Source organism: Microcaecilia unicolor, chromosome 4 (assembly GCF_901765095.1).
Source record: "Microcaecilia unicolor chromosome 4, aMicUni1.1, whole genome shotgun sequence".
Classification (NCBI taxonomy): domain Eukaryota; kingdom Metazoa; phylum Chordata; class Amphibia; order Gymnophiona; family Siphonopidae; genus Microcaecilia; species Microcaecilia unicolor.
In genome coordinates, this window is record NC_044034.1 from 223,415,244 (window position 1) to 223,433,576 (window position 18,333).

At 43.5% G+C, this 18,333-nt stretch overlaps 1 protein-coding gene across 1 annotated transcript in view; it reads right to left on the reverse strand.

Moving 5' to 3' along the window:
- Positions 1–3,519: 3,519 nt before the first annotated feature.
- PGGHG (protein-glucosylgalactosylhydroxylysine glucosidase) overlaps positions 3,520–18,333 on the reverse strand; it is a 109,497-nt gene continuing 94,683 nt past the window's right edge. Inside the window, exons 13-14 of the mRNA XM_030199521.1 lie at positions 13,517–13,728; positions 3,520–3,711 (exon numbers count right to left, since the gene is read on the reverse strand). Coding sequence (XP_030055381.1) covers positions 3,644–3,711; positions 13,517–13,728 — 280 coding nt within the window. The 3' untranslated portion in view covers positions 3,520–3,643. The remainder of the gene's footprint in view (positions 3,712–13,516; positions 13,729–18,333) is intronic.

Sequence of the window (18,333 nt, forward strand, 5' to 3'; positions counted from 1 at the left end):
GCACCAGGAAATAAAGTAGTCCAAAAACAAGTTTCAAAGTTTATTAATAAAAAATATGCTCAATGTGGCCACATTTCTAATAAAGCTGCATTAGGGGTCAGCAAGTATGTTTCAAATACTATGACAAAGTCTTGCAATATCAATGGGCAAAACATGGAAATATAAACAAGCATGTGTCAGTATTTCAAAATACAAGTTCATGTGCATGTTAGGCATTTTAGAAGCAGACACATCTAAGTTTTCAGACATTGTCACGGAGCCCACTAGCCTCAGCTGGTATTGTTTTTGAAGGGGACAAGAAACCCTGGGGATTAAGGGCCCGATTCTATATATGGCACCTACATTTAATGCGCATTAGGCAATTACGCCTAAGTGTATTCTAAATACAGTGTGTATTTAGAATATGCATAGGTTTAGTGCACATAAATGTACGCATGTCCATTTATGCCAATGAAAAGCTGGTGTAAATTCCCGCACGTAGATTTACGTGCACTGGCCCAAATTTTATAACAACGTGCATAGATTTTAAAATGCCCACGAAATGCCCATTTCCACGCACCTAAACACGCCCCTTTTGCCTGTGCATGTTAGAATTTAGGCGCAGTACATTATACATTATGCGTACGTGTGTAAATTCTAATTTTTGCCAATTAGTGCTCGTTATTGCTTGTCAAGAGCTGTTAAGCATTTTAACAAGCTGTTAAGCAATGTTAACAGCTTGTTAAAACAATTAATCTACACACATTGTTCTAGAATATGCCTAGATTTACAGGCAGAACCACGCGTAACTCTAGGCATCCGGGGGTAAGGGGGTAACCTCCTCTAACACCTCCAATGCAAAACTATATCAAAAAAGCAATTTCTGAAGCCTGGGCTTCCTGGGAATCAGATATAGCTTTCCAACATCCATCTTTCTGTGCATTCCTGTTCTGAAGATTTTGACTGTGCTCTAGTCCTATCCATAACACACCGTGACTAGGCCCCTTGCCATATGCGCATTTTTGAGATTTAGACGTGTATATCTCAGCATTGTAAAATTGGGATTTAGACATGTATGCAAGCCTTCTAAAATAAGCACCTTAATGTCATAGCTTTAAATGCAAGTCTAACGATTTGAACAGCTCCTGCTTTTACAATTAGCTTTTCATTAAAGTTATACACTCAGCTCTCTAAAGGGCTGATGCAGAAAGCTCACACAAATGTTAGCACAGGGTTAGCACGACATCTCTATCCAATGTTTAGGGTGCATGATGCAGAAGTGTTTCATGTAGTAGGTAACTATGCCAATCCATGCATAGGACACCAGCATACTGCATATTAAAATGAATGTTAATAGAGCCATTAGCTATGCGGCCCAATGCAAAGTATATGAAATAAAGCTACAATATACATGTATACCCTGGAGGAAAGGAGAGACAAGGGTGATATGATACAGACATTCAAATATTTCAAAACGTAATCTACAAACAAATCTCTTCCAGAGATAAGAAGGTGGTAGAACTAGAGGACACGAACTGATGTTGTGGGAGGGGGGGGACGGGACTCAGGAATAATGTCAGGAAGTACTTTTTCCACACAGAGGGTGGTGAAAACCTGGAATGCCCTCCCACAGGAGGTGGTGGAGATGAAAACAGTAACAGAATTCAAAAATGCATGGGATAAACATGGCTGCAGCTAAGAAAACAAATAGAATGTTAGGTATTATTAGGAAAGGAATGGAAAACAAAAATGAGGACATTATAATGCCTTTGTATCACTCCGTGGTGTGACCTCACCTCGAATACTGTGTGCAATTCTGGTAACCGCATCTCAAAAAAACCTAGAAAAGATATAGAGAAGGGCGATGAAAATGATAAAGGGGATGGGATGACTTCCCTATGAGGAAAGGCTAAAGCGGCTTGGGCTCTTCAGCTTGGAGAAGAGATGGCTAAGGGGAGATATGATAGAGGTCTATAAAATAATGAGTGGAGTTGAATCGCTTGTTTACTCTTTCCAACATAATAGGACTAGGAGGCACACAATGAAGCTACAACGTAGTAAATTTAAAATGAATCTGAGAAAATATTTCTTCACTCAATGTGTAATTAAACTCTGGAATTCGTTGCCAGAGAATGTGTAAAAAGCAGTTAGCTTAATAGGGTTTAAAAAAGGTTTGGATAGCTTCTTAAAAGAAAAGTCCATAAGCCATTATTAAAGTGGCCTTGAGAAAATCCACTGCTTATTTCTAGGATAAGCAGCATAAAATGTATTGCACTATTTTGGGATCTTGCCAGGTACTTGTAACCTGGATTAGCCACTTGATGGACTTGATGGACCTTCGGTCTGTCACAGTATGGCAATACTTATGTTCTTATGTAGATTTCAGTAATGGGAGGGTCATGGGCCGAACAGGGGTGTTCCTAAAATTTCACGGATAATTAAAAAATAATGGGATACATGCCTAATTTAGGCGCACAGATTTGCACCATGTTTCAGGTGGTGCAAATGGTTGCGCCTCAAGTTAGACATGATTCCTGGGCATAAGCCCTATTTTTATAAAATGTACCTAAATTTAATCACAATTTATAGAATAGCACTTTATTCAGTGATGAGATTTTGGGCATCTTATATAGAGCTCACCCCTATATGTTTTTATTTATAGTATTTACTCTGCTCACACCTTTTCAGTAGTAGGTCAAGGTGAATTACATTCAGGTATACCAGGCATTTCCCTGTCCCCAGAGGGCTTACAATCTAATTTTGCATCTGAGACAATAAAGAGTTAAGAGGTCCTTTTACAAAGGCGTGCTGAAAAATGGCTTGCGGTAGTGTAGGTGCGGGTCTTGGGCACACACCAATCCATTTTTTAGCAAGCCTGTAAAACAAAAGGCCTTTTTCTTTTGCTGAAAATGGACGTGTGGCAAAATGAAAATTGCCGCATGTCCATTTTGGGTCTGAGACCTTACCACCAGCCCTTGACCTAGCGGTAAAGAATCTGGGCGGTAATGACCTACATGTGTCAAATGCCACTTGGCGCGCGTCCGTTATGCGCGCCCGAAAAGAAAAAATATTTTTCAGATGCGCGTATTGGACATGTGCCAAAAATGAAATTACCGCAAGAGCCATGTGGTAGCCAGGCGGTAACTCCATTTTGGCACACTTTGGGCGTGCATAGACGCTTACGCGGCTTAGTAAAAGGGCCCCTAAGTGATTTGTTGACGATCACAAACAGCAGTGGGATTTGAACTGGGTTTCCACGCTCTTAGCTGGAATGCTGGTTGTGGCATGGTGTCTTGGCTGGAATGTTGGCTATAGTGAGTGGTATCCTTTAAATCTAGACTGAAAGCCACCTCTTTAACATTGCTTTTGACTCGAAACCACTTGTAACCACTCGCCTCCACCTACCCTCCTCTCCTCCTTCCTGTACACATTAATTGATTTGATTTGCTTACTTTATTTCTTGTCTATTAGATTGTAAGCTCTTTGAGCAGGGACTGTCTTTCTTCTATGTTTGTGCAGCGCTGCGTACGCCTTGTAGCGCTATAGAAATGCTAAATAGTAGTAGTAGTAGTAGTATCCTGCCCATAATGAAGTCTATGAAAGCCTCTTGAGTGTTCCACAAGCAAGGATGATAGTTTCTAGCCAAGCATCAGGACAGCCAAGCTCAAAATAGAGAGCAGGTTGTGATTTTCCGGATCTCACCTGGGCCTGTGGGGAATGATACTGGATGACCTGGAGAAGAACAGAAATTAACCAGCACAGATTTATCTGTATTTTCAGAAAGAACAAAGTTTTGAACAAAAGATTCAAATACATCATCTGAAGTTGACAAACAGTCTTGTTTCTTATTTAAGATAATTTTGCTTCATATTCTTCAGAGAGAGGAAAGTGACACATACAGTAAACACTAAACAAAAATGTATTTACTTCTTCTGGATGAGGTGCCCTTACAAGCTGCAATAGGAACAGGCAAATATTTTTTCCCTGTGCTTCCGTTATCCAGGTTGCCCTATTTTGCTTTCACAATACCTACAGGAGACTTCAAGTTACACTGCTGATGAAGAGAGGGCAGCTAATGCTCCTATGTGGAAATCTAATGGGTTGACATTGAAACAATTTGTAAAGGTAACTTTAGTAATTACATAGCTAAAACTTTCAATATGAAAATTATTCTCCCTCAACTCCTCCCTCCCACCAGATCACATGTCTGGTCAAAAGCAGAAATGCTAAATAAATACTGTTCGGTGTTCACAGAAGAAAATCCTGGAGAAAGACTACAATCAGCTGACCAAGTTATATATGGGAATGGAGTAGACACCATACCATTCACAAAAGAAAAAGTATTTATGCACAGTTTTCAAAACTAAAAGTGAACATAGCCTTGGGGCAGCATGAGATATATTCCAGATCATTGAGAATTCAGGGCCTCTTTTACTAAGGCATGCTAGCGTTTTTAGCGTGCACTAATATTTAGGGTACGCTAAACGTTAGAGACACCCATGGGCATCTCTAACATTTAGTGCACACTAAAAACACTAGTGCGCCTTAGTAAAAGACCCCCTCGTAGAGGTTCTGATGGGTTCTTTATGTTAAATCTTTTTTATTGAAGAATTCAATAAACAGTCAAATAAACAATACAATCCAGCTTATAATCAAAAGAGAAAAACGCCTATTTTGCGACCCAAATTGGGAGATGGGCGTCTTTCTCCCGTGGGCGCCCAAATTGGTATAATCGAAAGCCGATTTTGGGCGTTTCCAACTGTAATCTGTCGCGGAAACGGGTAAAGTTGATGGGGGCGTGTTGGAGGCGTGGTGAAGGCGGAACTGGGGCGTGGTTATCGGCCGAGGAGAGATGGGCGTCTTTAGCTGATAATCGAAAAAAAAGGCGTTTTTACCGTGATTTTGGGGTCACTTTTTTTTACCCTTTTTTTCACGAACAGGTCCCAAAAAAGTGTCCCAACTGACCAGATGACCACTGGAGGGAATCGGGGATGACCTCCCCAGATTCCCCCAGTGGTCACTAATCCCCTCCCACCAAAAAAAACCCCACTTTACAAACTTTTTTTCCCAGCCTGAATGCCAGCCTCAAATGCCGTACCCACCTCCATGACAGCAGAAAGTGTTCTATCCTGTGACACCCTTTCCCTGGTTCTGATGTGGCTCTCGGGTGAGTGTGACACCTTTTCTGTTATGCGCACTGCAGAGTCACATCAGCAATGCATTGTGGTGGGTGTAGGGTATTGGGCTCTGTGATTCCAGTAGCTTGTGGCAAATGCTCACAATGTTGGTAGTTGGTAGGCTCCACTCCCATGGTGCTTTTCCCCCTACTTACTGGGTCAGAGTGTGCCCTGTTTTGTTTCCGGTAGTCCATGAGGTAGTGGCCATTTTTGTAAGCCAGTTTTAGATCCCTTTCACGTGTTAGCCACGTTAAAGAACTTAGTTCTTCCCTTGAATGTGGCTGAAAGAGGGCATTGTACAGCAGTCTGCCAGCTCTGACCTACTGCTCATCTCAGTACCAGGGAGATTCGTTGCCAGTGGGGCACAACCTCTGATCTGCAGTTAACTGTGAGTAAGCGTGCTTATTCCAATAAAGGACGTTTTCGGAGAGATTAGTCTTCAGGTGTCAACTGCTGTGCCAATGTTATATAGCAGCAACCAGTCCTAGTGGCCTGCATGTATGCAGGTCCCTGGAGCACTTTTAGTGGGTACCGCAGTGCACTTCAGCCAGGCGGACCCAGGCCCATCCCCCCCTACCTGTAACACTTGTGCTGGAAAATGGGAGGCCTGCAAAACCCACTGTACCCCTAAGAGCTATGGTAGTGTTGTACATTTGTGGGTAGTGGGTTTTGGGGGAGGGGGGTTGGGGGCTCAGCACCTGTGGTAAGGGAGCTATGCATGTGGGAGCGTTGTCTGAATTCCACCGCACTGACCTCTAGGGTGCCCAGTTTGTGTCCTGGCATGTCAGGGGGGCGAGTGTACTACGAATCGTGGCCCCTCCCACGACCAAATGGCTTGGATTAGGACGTTTTTGAGCTGGGCGTTTTTAGTTTCCATTATCGCTAAAAAAAACAAACGCCCAGCTGAAAAACGTCCATTTTATTCGAAAATACGGTCTGTCCCGCCTCTTCACGTACCCGTTTTCGGACATAGACGCCAATGGAGATAGGCGTTCGCATTCGATTTTGCCCCTCAATGTCTCATGTCTTAATTTTCAAACAAGTTCAACCCCTAACCTTTCCCACACCCAGTCCCATCCCAAACCCTCCTGTGTACTCTGAGATACAGACATCAACCAACCACATAGCAAAGTGTACAGGAATAGAAAACAAAGAGAGCCCACCAAGGTGCATAGCATCCTCGAACATATTAACCATCAGAAGGGTGAGCAAATGGGCTTCTAAACAATCAATGAAAGGCTTTGCTTCTTATAGCCTCTCACCATGATAGAAAAAACTCTTCAGCTATGAGAATCTCCCTTTGTGAAAACCCCAACCATCCTCCCCTCCTCAACTGAAGAGAACAAAAAACAACAACACCGGAACGGACCATCCAAGATGGCAACGGTCTGAGACGCGCTACCAGACGCGTCTCACTCTCCTCCATACAACGCTGTAGCAGCTGGCTCCTTACCTGATCCTCGCTATGGGAAAACGGAGAGGTAGTCAGAGAGATTCCCTCTCTCCCTGGCGGGTCTAGCCAGCTTCGTCAAGCGCGACTGGAGGACTTTGGAGTCGCGCTGGGTCCCGGGAGAGTTTCTACTCCGTCTGAGGAGGCTGGCGCTTTGGCGTTAGCCGACAGTGCAGACGGGGCTTTCCTGAGCCCCGTCGAACTTGCGGCCCCCCCCACAACCAGGAAGTGGAGGCTTTCTTCAGAGCCCTTGCGCTCCAGCCCAGAGTGGAAATCGGAGTGACCAGGGAGGGAGCCTGTTGGAGCCAAGTGAAGATCATGGTGCTGTCAGCCTAGAAGCCCCAGAAATGACATCGTCTCCTGTGCTGTTGTCTCAGACAGTGAGTATCCTGGAGCAGGCTGCTAAAGCACCGCTTCCTGTGTTGACTTTTGGGAAAATGGAAAAGCCTGCCATAGTGACCCTGGAGTCACTTTGGGACTTAACCTTTACAGCACATGCTTCCCTACAATCTTTGGTGGTTAAAAATGCGGTAACTCTCTCAAATGAAAAAGACTGATTCTCAAGCCAGGGAAGTTAAAGCTCCTACTGAAAAAGCTTTAAAATTGGAATTGTGGGTCAAACACTAATTAAAGATAAGAACTTTACCTCTAGACGGCTGGAATATCTCGAGAATCAGTCTAAAAGATTAAATTTAAGGCTGATAAACTTTCCCAGTTCACCTTTGATTGCACCTGTTCAGATGGTTAAGAAATATCTTATTGAAATACTGGGTATGTCAGATACCTCCCTACCACCAATAACTCGTGCTTTCTATCTACAAACTGATCCACGTAAGGAATCAGGGGAACCTCTCCAGGATGTTAGGGAGTTGAATCTGACTTCCTTTTTGGAGTCGTCTCTTGAGGTTGTAACAAAGCGGGCAACTTTATTGGTCACATTTGCTTTGGAAATGGACAGAGATGCAGTATTGAGGCTCTCCTTAAGACACTTGGATTCAAATTTTTTGGGGTCTAGAATAAGAATCTACCCTGATTTATCTAGAGAGACTCAAAAAAGGAGTAAAGCCTTTTTGGCTTTGCGCACAAGAACTTTGGCAATAGGAGCTAACTTCCTATTGAAATTTCCTTGTATTTGTAGAATTGTATTTCAATCTAAACAGTTTCAATTCTTTGACCCTAAACAATTGGAGGAATTTTTACTAAGTAGGGAAGAAGTAAATGTAGTGGTATAGCCCCATATGTTCACTGTTTAACAGACATGGAGGGAACACCCGGGATAGGCACATCATTTATTTGTATTACCTTAAAAAAAATTTCTTTTAGATTAGTATATAATCTTGCATCTTGGATTATTTTTTTAATTTGTGGTCAATAGTCAGTGAAACTTGAATTTAAGAATTTCTAATGTTATATTATGTATAATTTCCAAGTAGTGTATTATCACTCATAATTGTAAATTTATGTTTGTTAAAAAGCTTAATTAAATAAAAATTAAAATTAAAAAAAAAAAACAACAACACCGTCTCCCAATCCATTCCAACCCCTTATAAAATCTTAAGCACTAAACTCTGGGCTCTAGGTGAAAGAAAGGGGGAAAGAAAATTGGACTTGATATACCACCTTTCTGTGTCTTTTTTGCAACTACATTCAAAGCGGTTTACATGGTATGTACAGGTACTTATTTGTACCTGGGGCAATGGAGGGTTAAGTGATTTGCCCAGAGTCACAAGGAGATGCAGTGGGAATCGAACCCATTTCCCCAGGATCAAAGTCCGCTGCACTAACCACTAATGTATATAGGAATCCTAAATTAATTACAATTCTTGCTGTTATGAGACAACCCAACCTTTTGTTTCTTTAGTAACATAAGATTGTGCAATCTATTATGCCCCATCCACAAAAAGTGGGGGAATCAGACAGTCCAAACCTTAAGGATACATTTTCCAAGAGAGCTGCTTTACACAATAACAAAAAGACCTCCCCCCTCCCCCCCCCAGCTCTGCCCAACAAAGACCTCATGCTTATCCAGAAAAAGTCCCAAAGCTAATAGTGGAATGGTGGATCCTGACAAAAATTCAAGATAATGAATGATCCTTCTCCAACTAAACAAACCTGTGGAGAAGCCCAAAAAGCATGAAAGAAAGAATTTGGAGCCTGGCCACATTTCTGACAAAGAGGAGAGTCAACCCCTCCCATTTTAAAAAGTTGGACTTGGGTAGCACAAGCTTTATGTAGCATGCTGAACTGACACTCCCGAGCAATAAAGATCTAAAGAGACTGGATCCCTCTGTAAATCTTTGCCCCATTTCTCCAGCATAGCTCTGTGGAGTTCTGACACCAACAGCCTATCTCTATTGTACAGGTCCAAAAGAGCCACACCCCTAGGTCTATGGTGGGCAGATTATGCAGTTTTGTCCAGGGTAGAAACAAAATGACGCAAAACCCAAACCTTCCCCTCCCTGACCTCCCACCGCCCTCTATGTGAACTGCCCTTTCCCCCTCTAGAGCATTTGGGGGGGCAATGTCCTCCCCCCCACATACCTTTTACACATCCCTTTCCCCTTCCAGACATGCCTACTACTACTACTACTATTTAGCATTTCTATAGCGCTACAAGGTGTACGCAGCGCTGCACAAACATAGAAGAAAGACAGTCCCTGCTCAAAGAGCTTACAATCTAATAGACAAAAAATAAATAACGTAAGCAAATCAAATCAATTAATGTGAACGGGAAGGAAGAGAGGAGAGTAGGTGGAGGCGAGTGGTTACGAGTCAATAGCAATGTTAAAGAGGTGGCTTTCAGTCTAGATTTAAAGGTGACCAAGGATGGGGCAAGACGTAGGGGCTCAGGAAGTTTATTCCAGGCGTAGGGTGCAGCGAGACAGAAGGCGCGAAGTCTGGAGTTGGCAGTAGTAGAGAAGGGAACAGATAAGAAGGATTTATCCATGGAGCGGAGTGCATGGGAAGGGGTGTAGGGAAGGACGAGTGTGGAGAGATACTGGGGAGCAGCAGAGTGAGTACATTTATAGGTTAGTAGAAGAAGTTTGAACAGGATGCGAAAACAGATAGGGAGCCAGTGAAGGGTCTTGAGCAGAGGGGTAGTATGAGTAAAGCGACCCTGGCAGAAGACGAGATGGGCAGCAGAGTTTTGAACCGACTGGAGGGGGGAGAGGTGACTAAGTGGGAGGCCAGCAAGAAGCAGATTGCAGTAGTCTAAACGAGAGGTGACAAGGGTGTGGATGAGGGTTTTGGTAGAGTGCTCGGAAAGAAAGGGGCGGATTTTACGGATGTTGTAAAGAAAGAAACGACAGGTCTTGGCAATCTGCTGGATATGAGCAGAGAAGGAAATGCTCATATCCAGCAGAAAATGCTCCAAGGTTTCAACCTAATTCATGTTTAATGTAGGAGCATAGATAGATAGATAGATAGATAGATAGATACTCTGATGTTGAGCACAACACATACTTCTTTGGCTGGGTGACCACAGAATTTGATTAAGGCCATGTTCTAGATGTATTTCAGCAAAGCCTTTCATACCGTTCCTCATAGGAAGCTAATGAATAAACTGAACAGGCTGAGACAGGGACCCAAGGTATAGAACTGGCCAAAAGATGATGGAGGGTAGTAGTAAACTGAATTAAATCACAGGAAAGAAAGGAAACTGGTGGAGTGCCTACAAGATCAGTGCTGGTCCCATTCTGTTCAATATCTTTGTGAGTGATATTGTAAAGAGTCAGAAGTAAAAATTTGCCTTTTTGTAGACGACAACCAGCTTGCTAGCCACACAAACTTGTCACCAGACGATGGGTTGTCGGTTTCACTCCATTAGGTTTAAAGTGCAAGAGGCAGTGGTCCATCTTCATAAGATAGGAAACTTGGGTCAGGATTAGGACAAAGTTCAAGACAGCAGTAGTCCAATAAGTTTGGGCATGGGGGCAGGCTCACCAGATGTGAGACATATCCCCCACCTGCCCACAGTGCCGCCAACACACAGCGACCCCAAATGGAACATTTTAGCCAAACATTGAGGGGGTGTAGTACCTTGGCAGTTCAGTTTTAATGCAAAGAAGTGCAAAGTGATGCATTTGGCGGTGCAGAAATCAAATATAACTGTATAAGATAGGGGGTGAAAAGCTGATGTGTATGGATCAGGAGGGAGACCTTGGGCTGACTGTGTCTGAGGATCTCAGGATTGCAGACCAATGTGATGAGGCCATATCCAAAGCCAGAAGGATGGTAGGCTGCATAGAGAGGGGCATAACCAAAGGTGGTGGTGATGAGGCCTCACTTGGCACACTATTTTCTATTTTAGAGGCCTCATCTCATTAAGGATATAAAGAGACTAGACTTGGTCCAGAGGAAAGTCACAAAACGATACAGGTTTTGGATCAGAAGACATATGAAAAGACACTTGAAGACCAAAATACGTATACCTTAGATGAGAAGAGGAACAGGGGAGATATGATACAAACATTTAAAGGTATTAAAAAGCAGATGAATCTTTTTCATAGCATGAGAGGCTGAAGGACCAGATGACATGAATTAAGCTGCTAGGAGGTAAACTTAAAAGCAACATCAGTATATATCTATATCTATCTGTATATTAATCTACATCTATGATCAATATATCTATATATATATTAAATGGTTGTGGAATGCCCTCCCAATGGAGGTGGTAGAGACAAAAGCAGTGATGAACAATATCATTCCTTAATTTGTTGAATGAAATTAGAACAGTATTGGTGCTGGGGGTCCGGTCTTGTATATTCTCTTGTCTCTCTCTAATGGTAGCGCCCCCCCCCCCCCCCCCCAAGAGCCGCTACTCCTTATAAGCCACCGGGTAAAGAAAATACTGGACTCCACCCGGCTAAGGAAAATTTATTGGATACTCAGCAATCCATAAGGTAGTGGAAATGTCTTGTAATCCATAAAGTAAAGAAGATATATTATCCACAAGGTAAAGAAAATATATTGTAATCCTCCCGCCCGCCCCGCCCCCCCCCGGGGTCACCAGTCTGAAGTATGCAGGAGCCTGCCCTTCCTTTGTCAGCACTCCTTTCAAGACAAACACTCCTCACGGCCTCAGGCTGGAAAATGTGCTCCCCCAACCCTTCCTACGGGTTAACCACCTCCTTCCCTCCCTCAGTAACCCCCCAAACCAGACTTTTCCCTGCCTTTTAAACTCTCTCCCTGTGGTTTTAGCAAGAGCAGCAACATCCATGGGCTCCTCCTCTCCCCTTTCCTCTTGCCACTCCATGGGTTCCTCTAACCCTCTCCCTCAGCTGTTCCTTATTCTCCTGATTAGCCCAGGCTGGAGCCTCCTCCCTTCCCCTGGCTCTCCAGGCCGGGTGTTGCTAACTCCCCTCACCTGTCCTTCCTTGAGCCGCCTCTGGGGGTTGCTGGGATTGATAGTCTATAATGCTAGTGTGGGAGTCTCCCAGGGGCTGCTGGGTCTTGTAGTCTTTACCCTTCCTTCCGCCTTCGGGGAAAGGGCTCTCCGGCTTATCTGGGGTGCCTCGCTCTCCCTCTCACCCGCGTACTCCTCACAATATACTGCCTCCATTGTATGAAAATCTTTCATGCATATTCATTGTGGATATCCTGGAAATATGACTGGAAAGGGGGTTCTCCAGGACCGACTTAGGAAACACTGGATTAGGGGGTACTCTATCTCTAGATTCAAAGTTAATATATTCAAGACAGAAGTTTTAGATCTGGGACTGCAGCAAGGAGGCTTGGACAGTTTGCAATCATCGTTTTTATTTAAATAGATTAGGAAGCACTGGATCATGTGCGAGGAGTGCCAGTGTTGTCTGCTAGAAAGCATGCTGCCGAATTCTTCACACCAGGGGAGGTTCAGGTTGTGGAGCTCTTTGGCTGGCGAGGCTTGGGTATCCCCAACAGCAAAGGTAACACTTTTAATGGGGAGGGAGTCAGTGAGAGAGCAGAAAGGAATGGGTGGCCCCCCAGTCGTCTCCCCCCCCCCACCCAAAAAAATGGGCTGCTGGCTATGCCCTACTTTGCACTGTGACTGATGGTGTGGTGACAGCGGGGGGGCCCTCTAAGTCTGATTGCCCCAGGCCCGGCTTTGTCTCACGGCGGCCTTGCCTGTGAGCCTAGATGGTGCAAATTATTCTATTAATAATTGGATTCTCTCTCTTATTTTCAACCTGTTCTCTTCTCTTGCTATATTCTATTCTAATTATTTAATATAATATTGTAAACCGCTGTGTTGATGTCTCCATATGTGGTATATCAAATTATGAATAAACTGTAAACTGTCAAAGGAAAACAACTTTACCCCACACATACATTGAAAATGACCCTATACATCTAAGGAAATGTGGCACATGATGCTGGGCTTGTGCATCACCAAGGGAAAGGACAACATTTTATTAAACAATTTTTAATCTCAGTCATTAACATTAAAGCTCTGGGTTAATAAAGATACGTAATACATGTGGTAGGGCTGGGCAAATTGTTCAACTGAAAAATCAGAAATTCACCCTTCCTCCCATCTCCACTCACTGAATTCAAGCCAATATTTAGAACTGCTAAATAAATATTTTAATCTTAGAGACTTCAAGATGCAGAAAAGGAAGTTCAGTGGCCAATTAGACTGACTGAGTTGGATTTTTCCTCATCTAAGTTGATAAAGCTTTTTTATGCGGCCAAATTAAAAGTCTGAATATGGTCAGATTCTTAAGTTAAATGTACATGTATTTACCGAATTCAAATGAAAATAATACCTCACATCATTTCCTCCTTTAAGATTATAGATTACACTTATCAGTCATTTGAGACAAATCATATTTTAGTAGCAAAACCGAATCTGAACTAAGCATTTCATACCAATAACTCAGGTCCTTAGTAAAATGTAAGGATTATTTCACAACATAGCTGCAAATACCTTTACTTAAGAGAAAATGCTGTCCTGATTCTGTGAGAACAACCTCCAGGGAATGGGTCTGAGTCTCACACTGTGAGATCACCATTATGGTAACCTCTTCTTTCTCCAGAGTGAAGCTGAACCTGTTTCCAAGATAGCACACTCCAGTGATAGTCAGGCAGGTGATGTCATCAGGACATATAGGGTCAAAGTTCAAGCTGTTCTTGGTGATCCTGCAATAGAAAAATAGGTCTGTAAATTCCTTTTGTTGCATGGGTTAAAATACTGATGGTTGAAAGTCATACATTATAACTCTCTTTCACAAGCTGGGTCAGTCATGAAGCCCCATCATCGTCCCTAAACTTGGACTATCATGGCCACCAAGCAGGGCAGGAGTGTGAATCCAATTTTCACTTTTGAAAAGTATTATATCTGAATTGTTTTATTATTTCATTTACTGTAGGTCCTGTGACTGAGAAGCAGTGCATTGTTTGCAAAGCTATACAATTAACCACTAAGGGGATGATTTTATAGAGCATGTCCTATATGTAAAGCATGTTCTGCACACAGATGGCTGTTCTAAAATGTTGTGAGTGTGTGTACACACATACACATATTTGTGTAAACAAAAGCATGTGCTATGCTATTTAGGTGGTCCAATTTGCCCGCTAATTTTAGCAGGCTATATATTATTCACAGATAGCTATATTGCGCAATATAGATGTTTAGCCACCAGATGCTAAGCACTAATATTCAGAAGAGATAACCGGCTATCTCACGCTGAATATTACTGCTTAGCTGTGTCTTTTAGACCACAGGTGGCTGCTATGGTTAAGGTTATTTTATTTTCTTTAAAATGCGGATGATATCTAAACTTCGGACATTTTTTTCTGTGGAGAATTTTTGTACTGTTCTGCAGAGTTATGTGTCACCTTCTTTTGGTTATTGTAATGTTTTGTTGTGCGGTTTGCCACCTACAACTTTGCAGGCCTTGCAGGTTGCACAGAACTCTGCTGCACAGGTTCTTTTGAGTTTGGGTTGGAAGGCATCTATTACGCCGCTGTTGAGGTTGTTGCAATGGTTGCCTGTGGCGCAGCGCATTGAATTTAAACTTTTGTTATTGGTGTTTCAAGTATGGCAGGGTGTTGCTCCTGAGGCCATAGTGCACAGTTTGCAGTCTTATTGTCCTTCTCAGACATTACATTCTCAAAACCAGAATGTATTGGTTGTTCCATCTTTTCAACTGGTACATTTGGAGGAAATTTGCAGTCCATCCTTCCCCCAATGGCATGGTTCCTCTCACCCTCCTCTGGATCTAACAGGTCTCTTCCCTGTTCCCCTGGCAGTGGGGGTATTCTCTCTCTCTTCCTTCCTTGGAGCCTTGTCACTTCAACCTCTGCTCAGCAGACATCAATTGGTAGTTGCAGTCCCTGCTTCTGATGCCGGGTGGGGGTCAACTCTATAGGTCCTGGTGGGGGTTTGGGCAACCAAAGACCACGCTCTCAGTATGGCAAATGCATTTATCTCATCCAGACCTCAAACCCACACATAAGAACTCTGTCAATCATATTTTCATAACATGTACAACTGTTTCAGTCTTCCAACTTCACCCACCTGAGGCAAGTTCACTACTTCCATCACCATAGTAACCCACAGGGGGATATAACCAGTTAGCAGTGATATTCAGTCCACTAACCAGTTAAGTAAGAGCATAAAGCTAGGACAGCAAAGAGGCCTTTGCCATGTGTTCTGCCCCCATATTCATGGAGGCAGGTTGTATGTTGATTATAGTGTACATGAGACACTGGTATAGCCAAATTTGGTCCCAAGTGATGTAATTGTAGTTCTCTTGTGATAGGCTTTTCCTATTTCCTATGCCTTGTTGGACTTTTCCTATTGGCTGGCAACCTTATTCCTGTGTATTTTGGTTCAAGAATTCTGAGTCTTCACAGTGATGTTCTATAGTCTGGTTATTTGCATGCTAATCTCCTGAGTAGAGAGAGCAAAACACAGTGATAGGACGTTAGCACCAGGAATTAAGATTTTTCTGTGTTCAGTTTGAGTTTAAATGAGGTTGCCCATGTTTCTAAGATGTGCAAGCCAGATTTACTTCTGTCTGTGATGTTCTCTAGTTTGGTGTCAAACGGGATGTAAAGTGACACATTGAGGGGCATAATCGAACGGGGACGCCCATCTTTAAGGACACCCATTTCTGAGGACGTCCCCGCAAATGGGCGGGGCATCCCGTATTATCGAAACAAGATGGGCATCTATCTTTCATTTCGATAATATAGTCGGGGACGTCCAAATCTCAACATTTAGGTCAACATTAGAGATGGTCGACCTAAATGTTGAGATGGTCTACCTTAGAGATTGGCGACCTCGGTTTTCGGCCATAATGGAAACCAAGGACGCCCATCTCAAAAACGACAAATCCAAGGCATTTGGTCATGGGAGGAGCCAGCATTCGTAGTGCACTGGTCCCCCTCACATGCCAGGACACCAACCGGGCACCCTATGGGGCACTGCAATGGACTTCACAAATTGCTCCCAAGTGCATAGCTCCCTTACCTTCGGTGCTGAGCCCCCCAAAACCCACTCCCCACAACTGTACACCACTACCATAGCCCTTAGGGATGAAGGGGGACACCTACATGTGGGTACAGTGGGTTTCGGGTGGGTTTTGGAGGGCTCACATTTACCACAACAAGTGTAACAGGTGGGGAGGGGGCCTGGGTCCGCCTGCCTGAAGTGCACTGCACCCACTAAAAACTGCTCCAGGGACCTGCATACTGCTGTGATGGAGCTGGGTATGACATTTGAGGCTGGCATAGAAGCTAGAAAAAAATGTTTTTAAATTTTGTTTTTGTTTTGGGTGGGAGGGGGTTGGTGACCACTGGGGGAGTAAGAGGAGGTCATCCCCAATTCCCTCCGGTGGTCATCTGGTCAGTTTGGGCACCTTTTCGAGGCTTGGTCGTGAAAAAAAGGGACCAAGTAAAGTCGGCCAAATGCTCATCAGGGACACCCTTCTTTTTTCCATTATCGGCTGAGGACGCCCATCTCTTAACCACGCCCCTGTCCCGCCTTCGGTACGCTGCCAACACCCTCCGTGAACTTTGGTCATCCCCGCAACGGAAAGCAGTTGAGGATGCTCAAAATCGGCTTTCAATTATGACGATTTGGGCAACCCTGAGAGATGGACGCCCATCTCCCGATTTGTGTCAAAAGATGGGCGCCCTTCTCTTTCGAAAATGCCCCTGATAGTCAGCATACAGGAAAAGGCTGAGACCATTTTTTGCTAGTGTGCAAGCAAGTGGTGTCATCATAATGTTGAATGAGATGGGTGAGATTGGTGATCTTGGGGCACTCCGCATACTGCTTTCCAGACAGGAGAAAGGGTAGTGCCAATCTTTACATGATAGGTAGTTGGCAGAAATCCATTGAACCACCGTAGTACTTTTCCTTCTATTCCAATTTTATCAAGCAGCCTTAGTAGAATCGAGTGGTCGACCATGTCAAAGGTGCTTAACATATCAAACTGTAGAAGAAGGATTTTCTTTCCTTTTCTGATCTCATTTTGGAGGTTAGCTATAAGGGTGACTTCCGTGCTAAAGTTGATGCGGAAACCTGATTGGAATTCATGTAGCAAGTTATATTTGTTTAAGTATTCCATTAGTTGAGTGGCAACTAGACCTTCTATAATCTTTGTTATGTGAGGGATTCAGGCTACTGATCTGTAGTTTGTGGGATCATTTCTACCTTTTTTCTCATTCTTTATTAACGGTGTAAGTATAATGTTACCTTTTTCTGTTAGGAGCGAGCCTCTGGCCATCATAGTAGACAATTAGGTTGTTAGCTGTTCTATGAAGTGTGCCGGGGCTGCTTGCATTAGGTGGCTAGGGCAGCTGTCTAGCAGGCAGAATGCTTTAGAAACTTTCTGCACAACCACTTGACTGTATCAACTGTTGAAAGATAACCAAGTTCTGTCAGAACTTATGCTGTCATGTGGGTTTTCCAGTTCCTCGATAAAGGTTTCTAGATTGCATTTTCCTTTCTTAGTGCCTTTCTTAGTTCGGTGATTTTGTTTTTGAAGAATCTGACCAAGATATCTGCTGATGGAGTGTTTTCGTTTGGAGTTGTCAATGTGTGGGTGGACAGCATGGAGTTGACTAGCCCATATAGTTTATTAATGTTTTGATGGTTGGCTCCAACTTGTTTGTTACAATATTTTCTCTTTCATGTCTTAGGTTGTTTTGTAGTTTTTTATTTTCTTCTTCCAGGCCACCTTGTTTACTGTGGTTTTCTCTTAGTTTGTCAGTGAACCAGGGGGAGAACTTCTTCTCCTGCCTTTTTTTACTTTCATTTGAGCTATCTCATCAAGGACCATTCTGCTTCTATCCTCCCACATGTGGAGGAATTCTATTGGTTTAGTTGGGGTGGGGGGGGGGGGGGACCACAGGTTGTCGTACATACTGTCCCAAAACTCTTGTGTGTCAATCTTACCATGTGTCTCATAGGATGTCCGGATTGGCTCTCTTGTGTTAGAGGATTCCTTCCAGTGCAGTTTGAAACTCAATTTGGGTTGGTCAGACTATGGGGTTGCTTCCCAGGAGTGGTCCTCTATTTTAAAAACTGCAATTCGCCGATGATCTGTGTGCTAACAGGTCTAGGTTGTGCCCCTGTGCATAAGTGGCATTGACCACAGGAGTATGAAAGTCCCATAATTGTAGGAATTCAGTGTAGTCTTTGGTGTTTTCATCAGCTGGTTCGTCTAGGTGGAAATTTATATCCCCTACTAATAGCACATTCATTTTGGAAGTGGACGCTCCTGTACTTGA